The sequence below is a fragment of the Vitis vinifera genome, chromosome 5, assembly GCF_030704535.1.
Source record: "Vitis vinifera cultivar Pinot Noir 40024 chromosome 5, ASM3070453v1".
In the NCBI taxonomy this organism is placed as follows: domain Eukaryota; kingdom Viridiplantae; phylum Streptophyta; class Magnoliopsida; order Vitales; family Vitaceae; genus Vitis; species Vitis vinifera.
The window spans coordinates 26,708,430-26,729,791 of record NC_081809.1 but is presented as its reverse complement, the minus strand read 5'-3'; the positions used below and the strand labels follow the sequence as shown (position 1 = coordinate 26,729,791).

At 35.8% G+C, this 21,362-nt stretch overlaps 2 protein-coding genes and 1 long non-coding RNA gene across 4 annotated transcripts; 1 reads left to right on the top strand and 2 right to left on the bottom strand.

Annotated features, from left to right (window-relative positions):
- Positions 1–1,879: 1,879 nt before the first annotated feature.
- Positions 1,880–3,078, bottom strand: LOC109122651 (uncharacterized). Its single transcript, XR_002030089.2, has 2 exons — positions 2,784–3,078; positions 1,880–2,340 (listed from the first exon to the last, which is right to left on the bottom strand). It is a non-coding gene; the product is annotated as an uncharacterized LOC109122651 (long non-coding RNA).
- A 242-nt stretch (positions 3,079–3,320) lies between these two features.
- Positions 3,321–8,861, top strand: MLO15 (mildew resistance locus o 15). The gene is given in 14 exon segments (NM_001281068.1): positions 3,321–3,680; positions 3,785–3,842; positions 3,964–4,202; positions 5,258–5,374; positions 5,506–5,566; positions 5,743–5,831; positions 6,382–6,456; positions 6,588–6,676; positions 7,138–7,187; positions 7,475–7,515; positions 7,803–8,012; positions 8,107–8,174; positions 8,280–8,340; positions 8,436–8,861. Coding segments are annotated over 14 exon segments (1,521 nt in total). The 5' UTR covers positions 3,321–3,560; the 3' UTR covers positions 8,679–8,861.
- Positions 8,862–9,270: 409 nt separating this feature from the next.
- LOC100259542 (serine/threonine-protein kinase rio2) lies at positions 9,271–21,128 on the bottom strand. 2 transcript variants are annotated; one of them, XM_010652461.3, is made up of 14 exons: positions 20,931–21,128; positions 20,682–20,793; positions 20,524–20,570; positions 20,192–20,262; positions 19,958–20,071; positions 19,685–19,860; positions 19,500–19,588; positions 15,014–15,131; positions 14,734–14,807; positions 14,533–14,580; positions 13,380–13,539; positions 11,161–11,289; positions 10,382–10,486; positions 9,271–9,832 (listed from the first exon to the last, which is right to left on the bottom strand). In XM_010652461.3, the coding sequence occupies exons 2-14, from the start codon at positions 20,763–20,765 to the stop codon at positions 9,632–9,634; spliced, it is 1,416 nt and encodes a 471-aa protein (XP_010650763.1). In that variant the 5' UTR covers positions 20,766–20,793; positions 20,931–21,128; the 3' UTR covers positions 9,271–9,631. The 2 variants fall into 2 exon arrangements, with proteins under 2 accessions (XP_010650763.1, XP_010650764.1); XM_010652462.3 differs by having other exon boundaries at positions 9,271–9,823; positions 20,931–21,112.
- Positions 21,129–21,362: the final 234 nt, after the last annotated feature.

Sequence of the window (21,362 nt, the reverse complement as noted above, 5' to 3'; positions counted from 1 at the left end):
ATAAAAAAGACATCTATTATAGTAACATTAGTACTACCTTTAGAATGTATCTTAATATGACATTTGAAACTGTGTTTTTCTATATACAAAAGAAATTTTTTGTAAACCTTTTGAGTGTAAAGTATTAACTTTTAACTTAAATATAAACTAAGTCTCTAATTATGGACTAACATGTCATTTAAAGAAGAATGCAATAAAAAGAAAGTAAAAAAAAAAAGCAAAAATTATGCAAGTGTCAAGACAATCCAAATATCTAAGAATGATGGAACCAAGGTGGAGAAGTTGGAAATGCATGAGAACAACTTAGAGATGCATAAGAGCATGAAAAAAAACAAGAAAAAGACTAATGTTGAATTCTTGGAATCATTTTGACATACAAATCGATAAAGGGAAGAAGTCCAAGAAAATTTCAATACACGAAAGGGTTCATCAAAATTAACAATGCAGAACTTTAATTCCTACTTAATGTAATGAACAATGCAAAGGCCCTAACACTCAATTTCAATATAGTTTCAACATAACTTAATACAAGAAAAATAGGCTTTAGCTTCATTTCAATACCCATTTTGATACGAGATCCTTAGGTATCATTTTAAAACATAAATGTCCAATATTGAGATTTCTTTGTTGAAATGAAGTAATAATACTTTGATTCAAGCTCCACATTTCAACAACCACTTATAAAAATGTAATTTGAGTTTGGATTAACCACTTTGTTGTAGCCCATATTCACTCAATTTCATAAATCTTGAGATCCAAACAGGACAAGCATCTAAATACACCAATTCTCAAAATTTTACATGTGAATTTTAGGAGTTATGATTGAATTGAGGTATTATTTGTAGTTATAATTTCACCAACAAAACTATAACTTTCTTGATATTCTATTCATTCTCTGGCAATCTAGCTATGATTTAACCTTTCATCTTTCATAATCTCTTGGGTCAAGTACCACTTTTTAGAACTTAGAAGATTGAATATTGACAATAATTTATTAAAAATAATATTTTATTTTTCTATACTATCTTAATCAACATAATAACAAACTTATAATAATTTAATCATACTTGCATTAAAATTCTAATTTATAATTAAACTATGAGTCATAAAAAACCAAAATAAATAACAATTTCTAATTTTTAAAAATTCCTAAAATTCTCTTCATTTAACTTTCAGTATAATCACTAAATTCAACAATTGCATTATAAAATTTGTTGTATAAAAGTTAAATAAGAGTGAACAATAAAATCTCAATGAATTTTTTATATTTCTTTATAAAAATGAAATGAAATTAGGAAATATTGAAAACATATATATATCTTTTAAAATTATTGTGTTTATTTTTACTTCCGGAATTGCCAAGGCCAATGAATCACATTACTTTTACCATTTGGACCAACTCAAATAAGAGACATATGATGCACCATTGATACGACTCATCAAGAAGGCATGTGGTGGATATAAACCAATTACATTTTAGAAACTTTCGGTGAATCATTTCATTATATAATCACCACTTATTGAAAACTCTTTTAAGGTTATTATGATTTTTCCTTTTCCATCCTGATTTGTCAAGGCTAATGAATCACATTAGTACCACAATTGGATAGAGTAGTTGATGGGTCTTATGGTTATGCAAAGTTTTGACTCTATATTGAATATCAATATTCGAATCAAATCTCTTGATTTAGCTAATACTCAATGAGTTATTGATTTATTATATTACAATAGTCTAAGGTTAAAACTCATCGACTATTAAATATCTGCATGTAAGTCCCGATCTAAGAAAATTGTCTACCTCATTGATCAATCATGTATGCTATGCTTTTCTCAACTTTATGATTCATTCACATTTGATTACAAAAAAGAAACTAAAACATCCTTTCAAAAAATGCATTTATTTTTAAATATGGATAATACAATAATCAATTCAAAAATATTTTCTTTTGGACAAAAACACAAAGCCAATTTACAAAGACTTTGAAAAATGGGTCCTTATAGATTAATATAATTTTCCCGGTAGGAGTTGATGTCCTTGTAGAATCATCCATATTACTGTCCATAGTGGAGGCATCATGGGAAGAAAAGCATATGGTGGGAAAGGGAGGACCAGAAAAGGATAGAGAAAAGCAAAGGGACCACACCACACGCTTTCCAACTAAAAGCCATTTGCGATGCTGATGCTCATGGACCCGCACCAAGCTGTCTTATGTTATGAAGTTGGAGGACTTGTGGGACGTACGAGGCACGACTGTTGTCATGATCAATGATCAAAGGGTGCGGGTGCGTTGCTTTGTGTGCCACTACAGGCGTGGCCAGTGGGCGCCGTTGCTGCTTCTTCTTCTCAATTTTAAAAGTTGAAAAAGAAATCCATCATATACATACAATAAATATTAGTGACAAATAACAACCACCGTCCACGCAATTTTATATCCAATGTAACCTCGTGACTTCAAGTGCAGTTTGAGATACCACAAATATTCTTCAAGGTTATTTGCATACCCATGTTATTTAATGTGAAAAAGCCTCCCTGTGGATATATATATATATATATATATATATATATATATATATATATATATCCATATTGAGATGTTAATTTCTACAAGTTATTTTTGAACCCTTCGAGCCAAATCTTAAAAACAAGCCAGTACTTGGTGCTTTTGCCCTTATGACCATGTCTTTTGATACTTGGCATTGGTTTCAACTGTACATGTTGTGAATTGCGATCAATAATTCAAAAAATTATACTATATATAAACTTACAATACCTTCACCTTCACCTTCACCTTCACGAATGATGAAGGGAGAAATACTTGAGAGCAAAAGCTGCCAAGAGGCATATAATTAACTCTTCAAGTGATGTTGGAGCATCCATGGTTGCAGGAAAGAGATGAGACGAGATAGTGCTTCCCCTCCATGTAACCTTCACTTGCTATAATCTGTATGTTAATTGTTATATGATGGATACGTACTACTATAATATATTATATGATAAAGCTAAAAAGCGTGAAATGCGCGTATGATTGTTGTAATGATTATCATAATTTTAATAGCAACAGGGAACAAGAGTTGGATTGGCTGGAGCCTGAGGTTGGAATGAGTAATGACACGGCTAATGCCAAGGATCTAACTGAACAATACTATTAAGTATTAAAAAACAAACAAGGGGCGAAAATTCCAAGTCCAATCAGCAGGAAAAGAGAACCAGAGGTAAAAGAGGGAGGAAGGGGCGGTAACGTTGACAAGGTTCCTACTACCACCTAATGGACGCGGTTTCCATACCATCATATATTGGCTTGCTTCTCCTCCTTCTGGGTAAATGGTTACTGCGCTTTGCTGTTGAATAGCCTATCTAATTTTGATGACTTCCCACCTTACACGGGTGCAACTGTGGAAGGGAACAATAATAGAGTCAAGCCAGGCATAAGGACAGTAGACTAATACGTAAATAGAAGAAAGAATGAGTTTCGGCGTCTAAGTCGGAGCCTGCATCTGCTTCAACTGCTGCCTATATTTAGTATTTACCACACCCGCTGCAGCCATACCACCAACTTTTGATGGCTGTTGCAGGGGAGACAACATTGGAGTATACGCCTACATGGGTGGTTGCAGCCGTCTGCACTGTCATCGTCAGCATTTCTCTTGGTGCCGAACGGATTCTTCATTACGCCGGCAAGGTTCCCACTTCTTTCCCTATCTCTATTCCTCTTTTTCGTCTCTTTCTATGGAACATCTTTGTTGGGGGTTGTTTTCATTGAGGAAAGGATGTGACTCCTTGCAGTATTTGAAGAAAAAGGACCAGAAGCCTCTGTACGAAGCGTTACTGAAAATCAAGGAAGGTCAGTCCCCTTTTTCTTTTTCTCTCTGCAGATGCCTTCTGCTTATTCATGGGAGTTCTGGGTGCTTATTTCTGGTTTTCTGTATTATGCTCAACGGTGGTGGTGGTGGTGGTCTATGCAGAGTTGATGCTTCTGGGGTTTATTTCTCTGCTACTCACTGTGTTTCAAGATACAATTGCTAAAATCTGCATCCCAAAAAGGTATTCTGATGACTGGCTTCCTTGTAAGAAGAAAAAAGAGGATTCTTCGAGTTCAGAGGAATCTACATCCCATTTTCAGACCTTCTATCATTTCACCTCTGGGGGTGCCCGTCGACTTCTTGCAGAACACTCTGCTTCCCCCAGTTACTGTGCAAAACGGGTAACTCCCAATTCTTCCTCTTCAATTCTTGTTTTGTTCATTAATTTGCCAATCCCTCTTTCCCCTATTACTTAACTCAACCCGCAATTAATTTTTTCCAGACTCGTTGTCTAATGATGAGAAGGTCTACAAACCACCACCTTCACATAAAAATTAATAAATAAACAAATAAATTCAAATCCCCGGAACGTAGATTTGAGTTTACCCAGGCTACTGTAATCTAATCTCACCGTTTGTCTTGAAAACAAAATCGTCGACCATTTCTTCTGTCAATTCCTGCAATGATCACAACTGTCCCTGTATACCATGTGAAAAAAAAGCAAGGACTCTTACGACGTGGATAGCACGACACCATCGATTCCTTGGAACTTTTTTGCTTTTTTTTTTTTGTTTTCTCATCAGAAGGTTATTGTGGATATTTCCCAGGAGAAAGAAGAGCTTCTGAAGATATTTATCATTCAGTAAGCCATTATTCAATATTACAGGCCTCGTTTCTCTTTGAAGTCATTTTCTTCTTTAAATTGCTTCAAAGCTTAATCCCCCTGAGTTGAATTTGTGATAGGCTAGTTAGAGATAGTTTTAAACTCAACAAAAACTTAATCCTGATAATTTGGGTTCAATTTTATGAATCCTCTGATTAGCCTTCTAATATTGAATTTGTTACTTTGAAATATTAGTTATACAGAATTACAGATTATTCATTGGAAGCGGGTCATTAGATAACTTGTGGTTTCATCCCCATTCTCATTTTTAGGGCCCTAATGAAAGAAAAAACCAGTCTGCCCAAACTGAACAGAATTCACTTGTTAGGGTTGCATTGACTGAGTGTTTAGCATTAGCGCTTCTTTAAATTTCAGCTTCAAGGTATGATTAGAAATGAAGAATTGAAGCCAATATGTTACATCTAAATAGGAGGATATCTAATTTAGTTGCAAAGTTGTGCTAGTCTGGGGAAAGTCCTGACGCTCAAGCTCTATTCATTGTTTCATTTGTTATCATAAGGGGTGGAGACATGAGGTTTGATTATTTGCTTGTTTTCTCTAACATTTTCACAGGGAAAGGACCCACTTTTATCTACCACAGCTTTGCATCATCTTCATATCTTTATCTTCGTGCTAGCAGTTGTGCATGTGATATTTTGTGTTCTAACAATTATTTTTGGAGGAGCAAAGGTAAGTTCTTACTCACTATTAACTCAATTTGGCCAATTTTTATAATGTTAATGCTTTTTGTTCTCATCTTTTCTTTTCTTCCAGTCTTATGTTAGTTTTTCAATTGTTTCCATGTGTCCTCTGTGGTGAAGATACGTCAATGGAAGCATTGGGAGGATGCTATCTCAAAAAAGGAATATGATCCTGAAGAGGGTAATGCCCATTACCATTAATTTTTACACACTTTTCCCTGTTGTGTTGGATTAGATGAGCTTGTCATCTGGGCATTCCTATTTCTCTCATTTGTTCTTGAGCCAAAATGACAACGCTCATTGAAATCCAGTACAAGTCCTTGTGCACTTCTTCTAATGCAAGGATTGTGTGTGCAGTGCTGAAGTTCACCAATGTCCGTGAGCATGATTTTATCAAAGATCGATATCGAGGAGTTGGCAAAATTGGCAATTTAAGGGGTTGGGTGGTAAGTCATGATGTCCTTTATGATATAGTTGCCCTGCTTGTTTGATAATTTATAAATAAACAGAGAAAATACAAGCACTTTTCAAGTGTTTGCTTTATGTTGTTAGGCATGAGTTAATATCAAGAAATAAATTCTATCATTTCATGTCCTCGTCCATGATATTTTGTTCTTCCATAAGCTTAGTGCTGAAGTGAGCATGTCTGTTGACAATTACACGACTATTTCGACTCATGATTGCCCTGGTTAAAGACTAAACAAATTTAGGAAATGCAATTGGTTTTCATTCTTCAAGTATGTAAAGCACTAGGAGAAGAAAAGCAATCCAAATTTTTTTCAATGAATGAAGATAAAGGAATTCATCCACTTGGTAATGCAATTGTAGTTCCTTTCCATACGCTACTTATCACAAGCACAAAGCTTCCCCTCCCCACTTGTCACCTTGTCTTGAACATGGCATGTCACATTTTTCAAGAACATTATATGCATCTATGAACCATGTACCAATGCTTTTCTTTCTTTCTTTCTTTCTTTCTTTCATTTCATTTTTCAGCGTTCATTTTTCAAGCAATTTTATGCATCCGTGACCAGATCAGATTATGTCACAATGCGAATGGGCTTCATCATGGTAACTTATCTGACCCCAACTTCTATATTTATCAACTCAATGCCTTTCACATAACACTCAAATACTCTCTCTCTGTTTTTTTTTTTTCGCCTAGAATTTTGTATTTTAATTGTAAATTATTTCTTCTTTAGACCCATTGCAGGGGAAACCCAAAGTTTAATTTTCACAAGTACATGATTCGCGCCCTGGAAGCTGACTTTAAGAGAGTTGTTGGTATAAGGTAAGTTACATTCAAGAAAATTTCCAAATTTCATAGCTTTTCTTTAGCTTCTGGCAAGATCTTAAACTTCTAATTTTAACTAAAACTTTGGCCATTCTTGATGTGATTTCCTCAAAAGTTTTAATCAATGCATCTAACATGGATGTAAAACACTTTATACTTGGCATTTTTTTTTTTTTTTTTTTTTGATAAGTAAAGCAAATTGTATTAAAACAGAAGCGATAAGCTACAAAGCATACAGGAGGGGGTATACAAAGCAACTAGCACCTCTCAAAACAAAAAGAAGACCAACAGAGCCTCACCACCCCTTAATTGGACGCTAACCACTCCAAGAACCCTATAAGGGATAGACGTGCCTCTCCAATTACTTGGCATTATCTTCGTTGAAGTCTAAAAGTATAAAGTTTTATTTGATTTGTTTATGATCTATGGATCTCACTGGTTCTGGCTATTGATTGCAGTTGGTATCTTTGGATATTTGTGGTTGTTTTCTTGCTGCTGAATGTTAAAGGTACGCCATTTCATTTGTTCATAGATGGCCACAAAATTTTGTATTGCAGTTTTTCTTCTTCCACATCTTGCAGGCTTCACACCATGGATCTCTGTATTTTACTAGAATGTATTTAGACTCTTTTCTATGATAGGGGTTGATATGAGAAATTTATTCCTTGCTGTTACTGGTATATGAAGTTCAAATTACTGTTCTTTAAAACAGGAGACATAACTTTCAGAATCCACAATTAAAAGGATGAAGATCCTTGCTTCAAAAGGATGATGTGTGTTTATTTTTCTTTTCAGGTTGGCATGCATATTTCTGGATAGCATTCATCCCCTTTATTGTAAGTACTGACCTATACTACTACTGCTCTATATGCTTATGCGACTTAGTTCATTATTACTTGCCAAATTCATATTAATGAATGGCCAAGTAACCCATATGCATATGCTCTGTCTTGTGGCCTATAATTTAGAATTTTTTTATGATTGGCAGCATGTTTGCAGGAAGGATGATGCACCCACTCACTATTCCGTTATTCTTAAGATGTTTGTTTAAAACTAACTAGCAAGTGAGAACCTTGTGGTCTGGGGAATATTATGGGATCTGACAGAGGTTTTCTATGTGAAGCTTTTACTTCTTGTGGGGACTAAGCTGGAGCATGTAACCACCCAGTTGGCCCATGAGGTTGCCGAGAAACATGTAGCAATTGAAGGGGACTTGGTTGTTCGACCTTCAGATGATCACTTCTGGTTCCACAGGCCCCAGATTGTGCTATTTCTGATTCAAATCATTCTGTTCCAAAATTCTTTTGAGCTGGCATTTTTCTTCTGGATTTGGGTAAGGAAACATTTCAAAATTGGTAATGAGATCCCATATAATTAGGAAATATTGACACGAAACTGATCAGATTTGATGTTTGAATCGCTTAAAGGTTCAATATGGCTTTGACTCCTGCATCATGGGACAATTGGGTTTCATTATCCCAAGGCTTTTTATAGGGTATGAATCAACTTCTGTTTTGTGTTTCTTTCTTATATTAACCTGTGTTTGAATGCACTAAATCTAATGCCTTATGTTCTTCTGATCCCAATTTTCCATTCATAGGGCGTTCGTTCAGTTCCTCTGCAGTTACAGTACCTTACCACTCTATGCAATTGTCGCACAGGTAAGATGGCTTTTATGCCCATACTTCAGTTGGTTCTTTACTTCTTGTGAAGGTTCCCACACTGAAACATTGCCCTTTCTTGTGCTTGAATGAAGATGGGAAGTTCATTCAAGAGGTCCATATTTGAGGAACATATACAACATGGACTGGTTGAATGGGCACACAAAGCCAAGCTGAAAACGGGTTTTAAAAAGAATGCTAATGGCCCTAGCCAAGTGGGTCCTAAAGAGGTTCCTCCTCCAGCAGTTCAATTGGCAGAAGTTGTGAAGGAATCTGCAGAAGAGAAGGGCAATGTGGGAGAGATTCATCCAGCAACTGGATCGGGTGGATCCAAATGAACACCTTTTATGCTCGCTCTAACTACTTGTATTTGCCACAAACATATAGAAATTAGTTACTAGTCTTTTTGAAATCATACTGCATACTTTGAAAGCCTGTTTTACTCGCACCCCCTAGTAAATTAGTGGAGTGTAAAAGGTATCCTACTGAAAGCAAGGTATTAGTCCAAGGTTTTGCTTGCTCAACTGTAGCGTCTTTTGAAAGAACCCCATGTTGTAGGGTTGATGCTTCTAGCTGTTTTGTGATTGCTTAAGTTTTAGGTGTGTCTTCTTCTGCAGCATTTATTGAAAAATAAAAGTGAAATAAAAACAGCACATAAATATCTAATTTGTCCAGAAGCCAAAAGCCTCTGACAAAAGATCAAAGATCAATTGATGGAAAATCTGGGTCTGATTATAATAAGGTAGCTAAGAAGGAACCATGCAACTTAAACTACAGTAATCAAGATGAGATTTTGCTGAGTCCTCCGTGGTTTCCCTAAATATCAATTAAAAACTAGGTTTCTGTAGCTTCTCTGCATGCAGACCCTGTTAAAAGACTGAAACAGCTAAAACAAAATTTTATTCAATTAAATTCTAGAAAAGACCCATCTAAAATAAATATCTTTCCTTTAAAAATTAGAGTCAATAATTATACACTCTGTATTCTGTAACGGTGCATGCTCTATCCTCCTCAAAATTGTAATAGATTATCTCAAGATAAAATAAAAGAAAACAAGCCTACATTTCAACAGCAACGAACTCAAAATCACAGACCAGAAATCCAAGTTATGCCACCAGCTTTCCCTGCTCTGATTCTTTTTGGCCTCACATATGCTGGCCTTTTTTGTCCTTGATCATGGTGTTGGTTGTGGTTCTAAGGGAGGACAAACATTTCTTACTTGGGTACCCTGCCGCTAATAATTCCATCGATCTTTTATGCCTTTGATACTGTTGTGATTCATCCAGAAATTTCACCAGCCACTCAGTTGTTTCTGGATTTTGGAATTGTGAGAGGACTTACCACCCTTGTCTTTGTAAGAATTCCTAGATGTAAGGGTCTTCCGTCTCCCATGCACAGCTGCTACAGCCCGCCGTCTCTGCTTGTTTAGGCGATGCATCAGCTCAGCATCATCTTCATTCCCAGTCTCATTTGCTTCCTCCTCCTTGAGGAACTATTAGCAAAAACCATACATCAATCTCTGAACTAAAAAAATGAGATCAGAAACCTGAATACATATATAAAATAATGTAGCAGCACTAAATCTTGAGAATATAGGATAGAGTTGAGGACGCAGTTCCAAGCATAGAATTTTCTTGTGATGATGAAGTAGAATTTTAAGCAGCAAATGGGATTAGGTGTCCTATATTCAAGTTCAAAAAAGAAGAAATACCATCATGATCATTTCTTTTAAGGATATGGTTCCCCTCAAAGGAAGCAGAAAGCAAGCAGCAAACTTAAATAATAATTGGTGGTTAAAAAGATCCTTAATTTCCAGAATATTCTATCTCTAGCAAAAAAGAAAGCAACTGCAGCTAAAGAAGAGCAGATGCTATCAATGACCCCTGCACATGATTTGAACCTGGACTGATCCAAAGACAAATATTGGCAAGACTGCCAGAGGCACACATTCACCTAGGTAAGTGCATAATGCAGAGGGAGTGAACTTCAAACCAACATAGGAAGTATAATACATGCAAGCCAATGATATCTAAAAATGTACCTTGTCACTCGTGTCTTGAGTCTCTCGTCCACTGCTTTGACCTGCTTCACAAAATTGTTGCCTCTCCTCTGCTTTGCCTTTCTCATCACAATTCACTCTTTCTGGCTGAAATATGTTAAAATAAGTAAGATCTTAAAGAGTTAAGATATTCAATACACAGTGGAAATTGAAACAACCATTTAGGAAAAAGATTTTTAATTACAAAAGCAAAAATATGTAGAGCATCCTAAGCAAAATTCAATCTCAGTTCTGACTGTATCCATGTTGACATCAAACCTAAAACAAACTGAGTATCTGGAACGTAAACTTAGATCAAACCACAACTGATTAAAAATTGGTAAACAGAAGCAGATCCAAGCAAATGCTCACGCACTTGACCATGGACCCAACCAAACTCAAGTTTCCAATTTCATCTCCAGTGCATAGTTTAGGTTACATGTGGGGTTAGTAAAGCCTGCATTTGAACAAACAAGGTTCCTCTTTAATCCAGTCAGCTAACACTAGATTATTGATAATGTACCTCAATTTTCTCAAACAAACTGAGAATTATTTGTGATCAAAACAAAGGTTTGTGTCATTCTGTGAAAAGCAAACAATTGATGAAATTGCATCTACAGCTTTCCGGTCAAGCACTATATACTTCTTACTGAAAGAAAAGAATCATGAACTAAATCTCCTTGTTTTTTCACAGTCACTCACTTAAAACCTCGATCTTGAGCTAACTTTTAAATCATGCTGGTCACATTTTATACAAGAAAAGATGCCTGAGAAGAAACTACCTGTTCCAGCAACTGCAAAGAATCAAATTCCTTGATGTTTGTCTCATCAAACTCATCAGAATTGGGTCCTTCATCAGCCATTCCTTCATCTTCAGAGCCAGTATCTTTCTCAATTCCCTCTTCAATAAACTGGAATCAAGAATTACACATTGGCAATTTTAAATATTGCAATATATATATATATATATATATATATATATATGAAAATTACATCTGTTGTAGTTCTATGAGAAAAATAGTACTACAACTGGCTCAACCGATCATTATCCTAGAGAATGACAGCATGCATGCCTAATGCATATGAATCTGAAAAGATACAAGCAAATGATAAAACAATTGGTACTTTTGAACCCATTTACATGCAAATCACTGGACCCATTTTAACCATTCTACCCTTGATAATAATCTAAAGACATTCCTGAAGCCAATAAACATGGAGAAAGGAATGTGGAAGCTGCCTTTGGGCCCTGGATTAAGTGGCAAGGGGCTGCAGTTGAGATGGAGGAGGTTCCAAGTTCAATTCTATGCAACAACAACAACAATCAAGAAAAAAAAAAACAAAAACAAAAACTAAAAATAAAAATAAAAATAAATGCAGCAACTTTTCCACCCATGTTATGGAAGAACTAATCAATACTTGGACCACACTAAAGGTCAAGCTGGAAGATTATAGTATAGGTAGGAAAAAATATAATTACTACAAAAGTACAAGCAACCAAGAATATGGACAGCCAGATGACTGAGCTGGAAGATTGAATCAAAGATGTTTGACCTCTCCAAGAGGTTGATGAAGGTGGTTTTTCCTTTTCAAGGGGTGGAAAGGGGGGAAGGATTTCTCACTAGGTTGGATTAGGGAGACAGGCTGGAGTTTGCTTTCTGATTGCTTTGAGCTGCACTAAAAAGAGGGAGATCCTGTTTCCAGATAATCCAAGATGCTTAAGCCATCTGATGAGCATAGGATGATCAACCTTGGCTTTGAAATTCAGTGAAATTTTGGTTAAAAAACATTTCAGAGAAGGTGGGCAAGGAGCTAAGGGTCCTAGATGAACAATAGGGGTTGACATTCCAATAGTCTCGATGGTTGTTGGGGATATGTTGATGCAGCTAGGGTATTCAGCAATTCAAGGGAGGGATCTTTCTGGAAAATAGGCTTGTGATTTCCATTTTGAGTTAACTAATTGTACAAGATTGTTAATGACTCTGGAATTATGCTCCAAGTCTGTTGCCTGACATGGGTTGATTGAACAAGGATCCTTTAATGCAACTTTTGCTGTACTTGAGCCAAAAAGGGGGGCAACCAATCTTAAAACTCCAGATCTATTAGCTTGGTAGGATGAATATACATTCTGTTATCTAATTGCTGGGTGGGGGTTGAGGAGGGCAATTGGAACGTGGTGTCAAGGCTCAGAATGCTTCTTCGGAGAAAAGAATAAATCATAGGTGCAGCATTAATTGAAAAATAATATTACAGTATGAGACAGTAGGCCAGCAGGATAATGTACAACTTGGACAGTAAATGATTACATGAGCAAGGACTTCTTCTATACCAGTATGGATGAATAGGTGTCATGGAAAAACGAGGGAGGTGGACCAGATTTTACATCCAATCTATTGGTCTTAGTTCTAAATAACAGGATGCATGCTCGATTCTCAATGAGTTCCAGGGGGATTAGACAAGGTAATCCTATTCTGCTTTTCTTATTAGTTATTCATATAGAGGCTTTTGATAGAATAATGTCAAGAGTGATGGACAGGTTATAGAAAAGCTTTAGGGATGGAAGGAAGGAGGATGAGGGAATTATTTCACATCTGCATCTGGCCGATGCTGACTAGTTGGAGAATTAGAAATGGTCATGAGATACTGAAGACTTGTTATCTTTTATCTTGCTTCAATAATTCATGATGGGAACTCAGAGAATAAAACAACCATTCATGATGAACTGTGAAGTTCTTTTGAAAGTGTTTCACTGACATGACTATCAAATTAGAAGGAAAATGTTATAAAACAGATGTAACACCCATAATGTTCGAACAATACAACGTCTGAGTAAACAACACTTAGAACATTAGTGCAGAACCTAAAAATATTATGATATTCATTCCATGTAATGTGAAGATCCTAAAAGGAATAGAATAGCAAAAAACATAGACAATCAACAGACAAGTGTGTTTTCCTCTGCTCTGTTAATATGATGATATCAAAGAACACACCCTCATACCTTCTCAATTTCATCCTGATCCTTCCCAGTAAATCCACTAGCAGAAAGTTCTTTGTCTAGAAATCCAGTACATTTTTCTATTGAAGAAAAGCATGGCCTGTCATATTCTTCGGTGTCACCATCAATTTCATCTGTGTGCTCTTGGAAAGACAGGTTGAACCTAGAGGGAGGAAACAGATGAAGGGATTATGAAAAAAAGAAGATATTATTAAAAATTAAAAATCAGCCCACACAAATAGGAGAAACCTCATGAGAAACTCAAACCAGGCTAGAAAACAATGTCATGAAGAAAATTTCTTGGTTGCAATGGTACACCAATGAGATTAATGTGTGCTCCACTTAACCCACACAAATAGGAGAAACCACATGAGAAAATCAAACCAGGCTAGAAAACAATGTCATGAAGAAAAATTCTTGGTTACAATACACCAATGTGAATATCAGAAAATCAAACCAGGCTAGAAAAAAATGTCATGAAATTCTTGGTTACAATGGTATACCAATGAGACTGATGTGCACTAGTGAAGCTCAAAGCATGAATTTTGGTGTACCAAGAAAATAATGGAAGTAACTACATCACACGTATATATAATGTGGAGTCGATCAGTAGCAAAAAAGAGTGCTGACATTCTTCAGCTCCCTAAGAATAAATGAACAATGAAACGGTCACACCATCAGGCGAAGGACCAAAATTTTAAAACCATACACATCTTCAAAAATAAAATTTTGTGGGTCCTTCAGAACAAAAGGCTTTAGCAGCATTAGAAACCCTGTCTGGCAACTTTGACTTTGTAGAACATAAATTAGTTATCACCTTGTCTGGTACCTTAAACTTGCAAAATATAAACTGGCCCTCCTTATATGACTATACAAAGACATACAAATACATATACATATACATACATATATATATATATATATATATATATATATAGAGAGAGAGAGAGAGAGAGAGAGAGAGAGAGAGAGAGAGAAAGAGAGATCACATCTTCAAGAAAAAAAATTAGAATAAAACAAGTGATTAGAGTTCATATTATTCTTTACATCATTTATCCAGAAGGCTAAATGATCAATGCAAGCGGGGTTTCTTTAAGGAATTCAAATTAGTTTAAGGGTATCAAAAATTAGCAAGAGTTTTAGGTTAGCAGCTGACCTCTTGCTGAAAAACTTGAAGATGCACTCAACATCACGGTCAAAGTACCTGAAAATCAGAATGTCATAAGATTAAAATATAATATTTGAAACAAGCAAACAGATGTCAAAAGTAGCAGATTGGATAAAAAAATCAATGACCTAAAAACAGTTGAGTAGGACAAAAATTATATGGAAAATCAGAATAGGTAGTGTTTCATACATCTGTGCATTACGATGAGACACAGATACCATTTGAGGGAAATCAATCATGGTTACCTTCTCATCATCATCTATCTGCAGTAAAAAGAAATTCAAAATCAAATTTATTCATTCATTAGTTGAATTAAATAAAATAAACCAGTGAAGTAACGCTAAGAACTTTTTAAGTGTCAAAACTTCAAAAGACTCTCTTAGCTTTCCAACAAAGGCAAAAAATCACTGTATGACAGAAAAATGCCAACAAACTTGAGGCATGGCAACACAGCACTTGAAATGCATACCATAATGTTGAATTCATTGAAGTCACAATGAATAAGGCCATGTTCTGCCAGATGAACAACAAGACCAATAATTGTTTCAAAAACTATGTCAGGATTTTGCAATTGCTTCACCTGCACACTGCATTGGATAGAACTGATTGTTAATGTGTATAAAACCATAATCTATCAGGATCAACTTCACTCATTTTATATCAAAGCCAATTCCAAAAGGACAGAAACAATTGAAATTACAAGATTTGTCAAAAGAAATCCACGTTTATGAAAATTATCAGCTAGATACTTGCATTTGTTAATTCTCTTAATGCTAACAAGAGCATTTGGCCTTTACAAATATTTTTTAGAAAAAGAAAAAGGACGCGAAATCCATACAACAAACACACACACACACACACATAGAGACACAGAGAGCGGTTATTGACAGAGAAAACAGTTTAATAGATTGACAATAATTTAGAAATTTGGTAAATTTCCAGCACCCATTTGAGCATCTAGGAGGGTGATAATGCTTTACTTAGAGAGGTACATTTTTTTTTTTTGATAGGCAAAAACAGAATTATATTAGAAAAGGGCACCAAAAGGAAAGCCCAAAGCATACAGGGAGTATACAAAGGACCCTTAAAGCACACCCAAGAGAAAGGAAAACAAACCCGACCCTCATCTAGCGCCTAGCCAATCAAGAAAACTAGGTAAAGTGAGAGGATCTACATTTACAATTGATTTTGTCCACACCCAAAGATTACAAACAAAAGAATTCTTCAACCTATGAACCGAAAAGTCCTCATTATCGAAAGCAATCCTGTTTCTTTCCATCCAAACCGCCCAAAAGAGGCACAACGGGGCTGCCTTCCACACCTTTCTATGCTTCTTGCCCAACATAAAGCCCCTCCATTCAATAAGGGTCTCTCTAGCCGAATAAGGGAGGACCCAACACACTCCAAAAAGGGCGAACAATAAATCCCATAAGGCTCTTGCCTTAGAGCAATGAATAAGGATATGATCAATTGACTCCTCTTCCTCACAGCACATAAAACATCTGTTAGCAACAGCCCAACCCCTCTTTTTAAGCTGGTCCATAGTAAGCACCTTACCCCAAGCAGCCTCCCAAGCAAAGAAACTCACTTTGGACGGCACACTAGGGTTCCATATCAACCCATGAGGGAAAAGACCAGCTCTTCTTGAAGATAGATCATTATAGAGCGATTTAACTGAAAAACTCTCATTCGAAGTCACTTTCCACATCATTCTATCTTCCATAATAGGACTAAGCCTTGCGCCTCGGATTGTCAAAAGAAGCCTCTCCACCTCCTCCACCTCCCAATCATTGAAGGGCCTAGAAAATCTAGGACACCAAGCCCCTTCCACTCCCGAAGTGTCCCAAAACTCCTCTACCCAAGCCTCCTTAGAGGAAGCAAAAGCATACAAGGAGGGAAAAGAATTGCATAAGGGGAGATTCCCCCACCATATATCTTTCCAAAATTTTACCCTTCTACCATTCCCCACTAAAAAAGCGACTTTATTTTGCATAAGGGCACCTTCCTTCCTTATTTCCTTCCAAAATCCTACCCCATAACTCTCCCTCACTTCTCTAGAACTCCACCCCCCTTCTTCCTCCCCAAACTTCCTACTAATGACATGCCTCCAAAAGTTCTCCCTTTCAATCGCAAACCGCCAATTCCACTTGCAAAGAAGGGCCCTATTAAGGATGGAAAGACGTCTAACTCCCAAACCCCCCTTCCTCTTATCCATGCAAACAGTATCCCAGTTAACTAAGTGAGGCTTCCTCTCCAAAGCACCCCCTCCCCACAAGAAGTCCCTTTGAATTTTCTCCAACCTTAGACTCACCACTCTTGGCATTCGGAGTAAGGACATCAAGTATATAGGCATGCTTGACAATGTACTTAGAGAGGTACATTTTACCCCGCCATTGGAATCTAATTCGACTCAGTTTAGTAATATATCCAAACAGACACTTAACTTATCATTATTTTTATATTTTATTTTTATAAAAAGTTAACTTATATTTTTATTTATACATTTTCAAAAAGGAGAAAATTTTTAATTTAATCTAATTTTATGGAGAGGGAGAAACATGTGATATAACATGGGAAGCTCCTTGAACCCCATACCAGATTAATAAAAATACTCACCATTTTGCTTTTAAAAGAAAAAAAAAACCTCCAACTGAAAATAATATAATGCATGCATTACATTAAATCTTTTCAAAATTAAAAATCAATTAAAAACAGGTGAAAGCTTTCATTAACTTCAAAAAAAAAATTCATTTATTGTTTGTCATGGCAGCTTAATTCTTAAGCTTTTCAATATACAAAAAATGGAAATATTTCAAATAAAATTTGTTAGAGAAAGTGAAGCATAAAGTAACATAACAGTAACTTTTTAAACACTCAAAAGTCAAATTCAACTGGTGTTTTAGAACTTTAGTTGAGATTGAAGAGCCACCTCATATAATTATCTCCACACCTATTTTATACACACCAATCATGTCGTAGCACAAATAGACAGTGCATCCTATTTAGAATCAGAAATAGTGGCCTCTCTTCCCACCAAATTACAGTGTGGAAATCCGTTACAATTGTGAGTGGTGATTGGTAGGATAATAGGGAAAGATTGAGGCCCCTATTGTGGGTAATTTGTGTTCTTCCATATTTGTATTTTTTTCCTTTTTTAATTGCTCTCTGTATAGTTGTTAAATAGGGATATGTTTATGTAAAAGTTAGGGTTTTTTAATAAATTTAGAAAATCATTCTCTCAGTTTCTTCATACAGCATTGGAATAATGGGACAGCCACATCCAGTCCACTTCTAGGACTTTGTAATTATGGCCCACTTGTTATCAATTTTATCTTATGGCACATTTCTGGATAGTATTAGAATTTCTGAGCCCAAGTTTTCAATTTTATCTTATGGCCTATTTTATGGCTTTCTTATGTTATTAATTTTTTAGAATTTTTCATACTTTTTCTTAAAGCTAGTTGATGCATATCTTTGCATTTGATCTGAAACCAAATGGTTTCAATGGTACACAAGAACCATAGGTTACTTCCAAAATATGCATTTATTATGCAGATAGCTTCCACACAAGTGGTTGTCACTTTCATTTCTGCTCAGCACTAGTATTCTATGAGGCATGAAGCTCCTCCCTTTTATTAAGGTAGAAGCTGATGTGCTCATTATGCAGATGGTTCTTCATTTCACAGGACCATAACTTTAGGCTTCAGAATGTTATTTTGGGATTCCATACTGTTAGCATCTTAATGTAGCCATGGAGGTAGGAATTGTAAGATCTTCAACATGAGTGTACAAGTCTAAAATCAATTCTAGATAGATGGTTTCAAAGTTAAAAGACTCTCTGACGATGCAATTGAGGCAAAGTATCAAATTCTGGCTTTGCAAATATTGTTCTCTTGTGAAGTGGTGATGTTTACACAAATAGTATAAGAAGTCAGTGAATCATATTCTACTCCATGCAGTGACATGTAACTTTTGGGCCTTAGTGCTCTTTTTCTTTGGCGTACTTTGGATACTACCCTTGCATTCAATGCTACCCTGTCAGCCTGGCATGGTAGTTTTCCCAGGAAGAAAGTTTGGAGTTCTGCTCTGAGTGGTATACTTTGGTGCATCTAGAAGAAAAGAAATGAGTCTTTGTAGAGATAGAAATCTCAGGAAATTTGCGGTCTAACCATTTGCTTGTTGAAGTGATCCTTTCACTTTTTGATTTTATTGACTGTGGGGATCCTGTCCTACCCTGATAAGAGGAGAAAATTTGAATTCCAATATTATGCACTTTATGGTTCCTCTTTTCTTTTGATTGATTTTTTTTTTTGATAGATAAAACCAAAAGCATTATTCTTTTCTTTTGATTGATGCTTAATTTTTCCTTATATACATCCTATGTACTAGAGCTTGCCTCCATTATGGCTCTTTAATCTATTGTCAATTTACCTAAAAAAAATTAAGTCTGGCCTTGACTAAAATGCATAATATTGGAATTCAAATTTTCTCCTCTTATCAGGGTAGGACAAGGTGCATGATAACCCATTACATGGACTCCACCACAAAAGGTTGATTCAAACTTAATCTGGACATTGAAAAACCATGAAAAACAAGGGTAAGTCAGGTATCCAGGAATCAAATTGAGGATGGTATTTGGCACTCTCATGACTAGCCAGAAGGGAAGGCTGCTGTTTCAATCCTAATCAGAGCTGGGAAATTGCCTTTAACTCTAGAAATACATAAAGGACAATTATCTCTTTACCTACAATAACAATACTACCCACAATATATTATAACAATTGCCCCCCTCAACAACAACCAGCCATCCATCAGCAGATACAAGTAACTCAAGCAAGAATTGCTAACATGTCACAAATTTAAAGGTGCAACAAAAAACAAAAAAAAACGCATAAAAGACTAAGGGTTGCGATATGAAATGCAAAAACATTCCGAAATTGGATAGGAATCCTTACAGTGGATAACCTTGGACAAGTGACATAACCACACAATGTCTATTACAGTCCACGGCATTTGGAACAGGGAAACCATGTTCTTCCAAAGCCTGCTCAAGCAAAGTTGAAGCATCAGGCTAATTTCAACTAATGGAACAAACAGCAAAGACAATTAAATTGAAATGCAATAGAAAACAGCAATGAACCTTCATAAAGGCAAATTCTTTGAGTGCAGCAAGCCGTGACAAATAGAGCCAATTATAATTATTCCGATGCCCCAAATAATCACGCTTAGATTTTACGGCCCTAAAAGAAGTTCTACCCAGCCTATGCAGCTTCATTGCCAAGACTGTGCCATCTTCCTTGGCAACTTCAAATATATCTTGAAGAAACGAAATACCATAATCAGTATCTAATGTGAAAACACACAAACAAAATTTTTTTACAGGAAATTAAAATGAATATATAAGAAAAATTACCAGACTCCTTCCCGACACCAATTTGACGACCAACAGCTACAAATACTCCACGATTAACCAGAGTCTTTATTGCAAGAAAATCATATCCAAGGTAAGTAAGCCGAAACCCATCATCTAGATGCACAGAACAAACATGATCAAGCCTTTTTTTTTTTGTGAATAAGCTATAAATATAATCAAATGGATCGAAAAATGAGGTTTACTGTTTTATAGTTTCTATTAATAGTTCCTTACATTTTGAAGAGTCATGGTGCAAAAGCTTATACTTGAGCAAGTTCTTCAAGACCTTGTAAGTGCCTCCATGCCTATAAATATTGAACCAGAGTTAAACGTAAAAATATTAATTATAGAAAATCAAGAGATGAACTCCTTAATCTCTTGATTGGGCTAACTATTAAGATAACATTCAAAAGGAAATTAAAAACAAAGATCGAGCAAAAGGAAGGAAAATAAAAATGAAGGTTCTCAAGTCATGCAATGGAAAAAGATGAAGTCACTATATGCACTGAATACATAACACATCTGGTAATGGTAAACAAAAAAGAAAAAAAAATCAAAGACCATACTTAAGAGAAGCTATGCGAACCACGAGCTCTGAAGGTACAAGTTCATGCTGAAAGCGTGGAGATGGAGATGTCAGACCCTCTTTATCTTTATCAAATATTCAAAATAAAGAAATAAAAAAATGATAATATTCAAAAGAATCGCTCAAATTTGCACATACATTCCTCATTCCCATTTCAACAGCAGTGAGAACCCTAAAATCATCTTTGGAAAGGTATCGCAAGACGTCCACGTCCAACTTCATTGCCGCCTGCTGCCCTTAATTCCAATGACTGAACAACGTAACAAAGATACAAAGTAACTCAATGGGTATTCGCGACCAGGCTCCGATGAACATCGTTACAATGAGAAAATTCTCAGGAAGCAAACACAAAACTGAAAATTTCCGAAGGAAGAATTTCGTACTCACCTGTTGGAATAGAGAGAGGGAGCGGTGCGTCCACGGTTAGGTGCTTGGGGGGAAGAGAAGAGAGGTGAGTGAGAACTGAGAAGCGAGTTTTTGTTCTCAAGGTCTCGAGTCTGCGAACGTCGTTACAATGGGTTTAGGGCTTTCTGCAAATTCCTTAGTATTGTCGCCCCAGGCTTAAACCAATATTAGATAGAAAGTTGAAATAGGGCAATTTCTTTACCTTGTTGTAATTTTTTAATTTGCTGTATTAATTAATGTTAATAAATTAATAATTTGTTTATTTTAATAATAAAATTTATTCAAAATTATTTTTTATGGAATTTTTTTTGGCTAGGGAAGGTGATTGAGAGATATTTATCAATCTTAGTTGTAAGAATTTTAATTTGATGAAAAACTTCTTAAAAAGATAATTTTATATGTTTATGTTTAAAG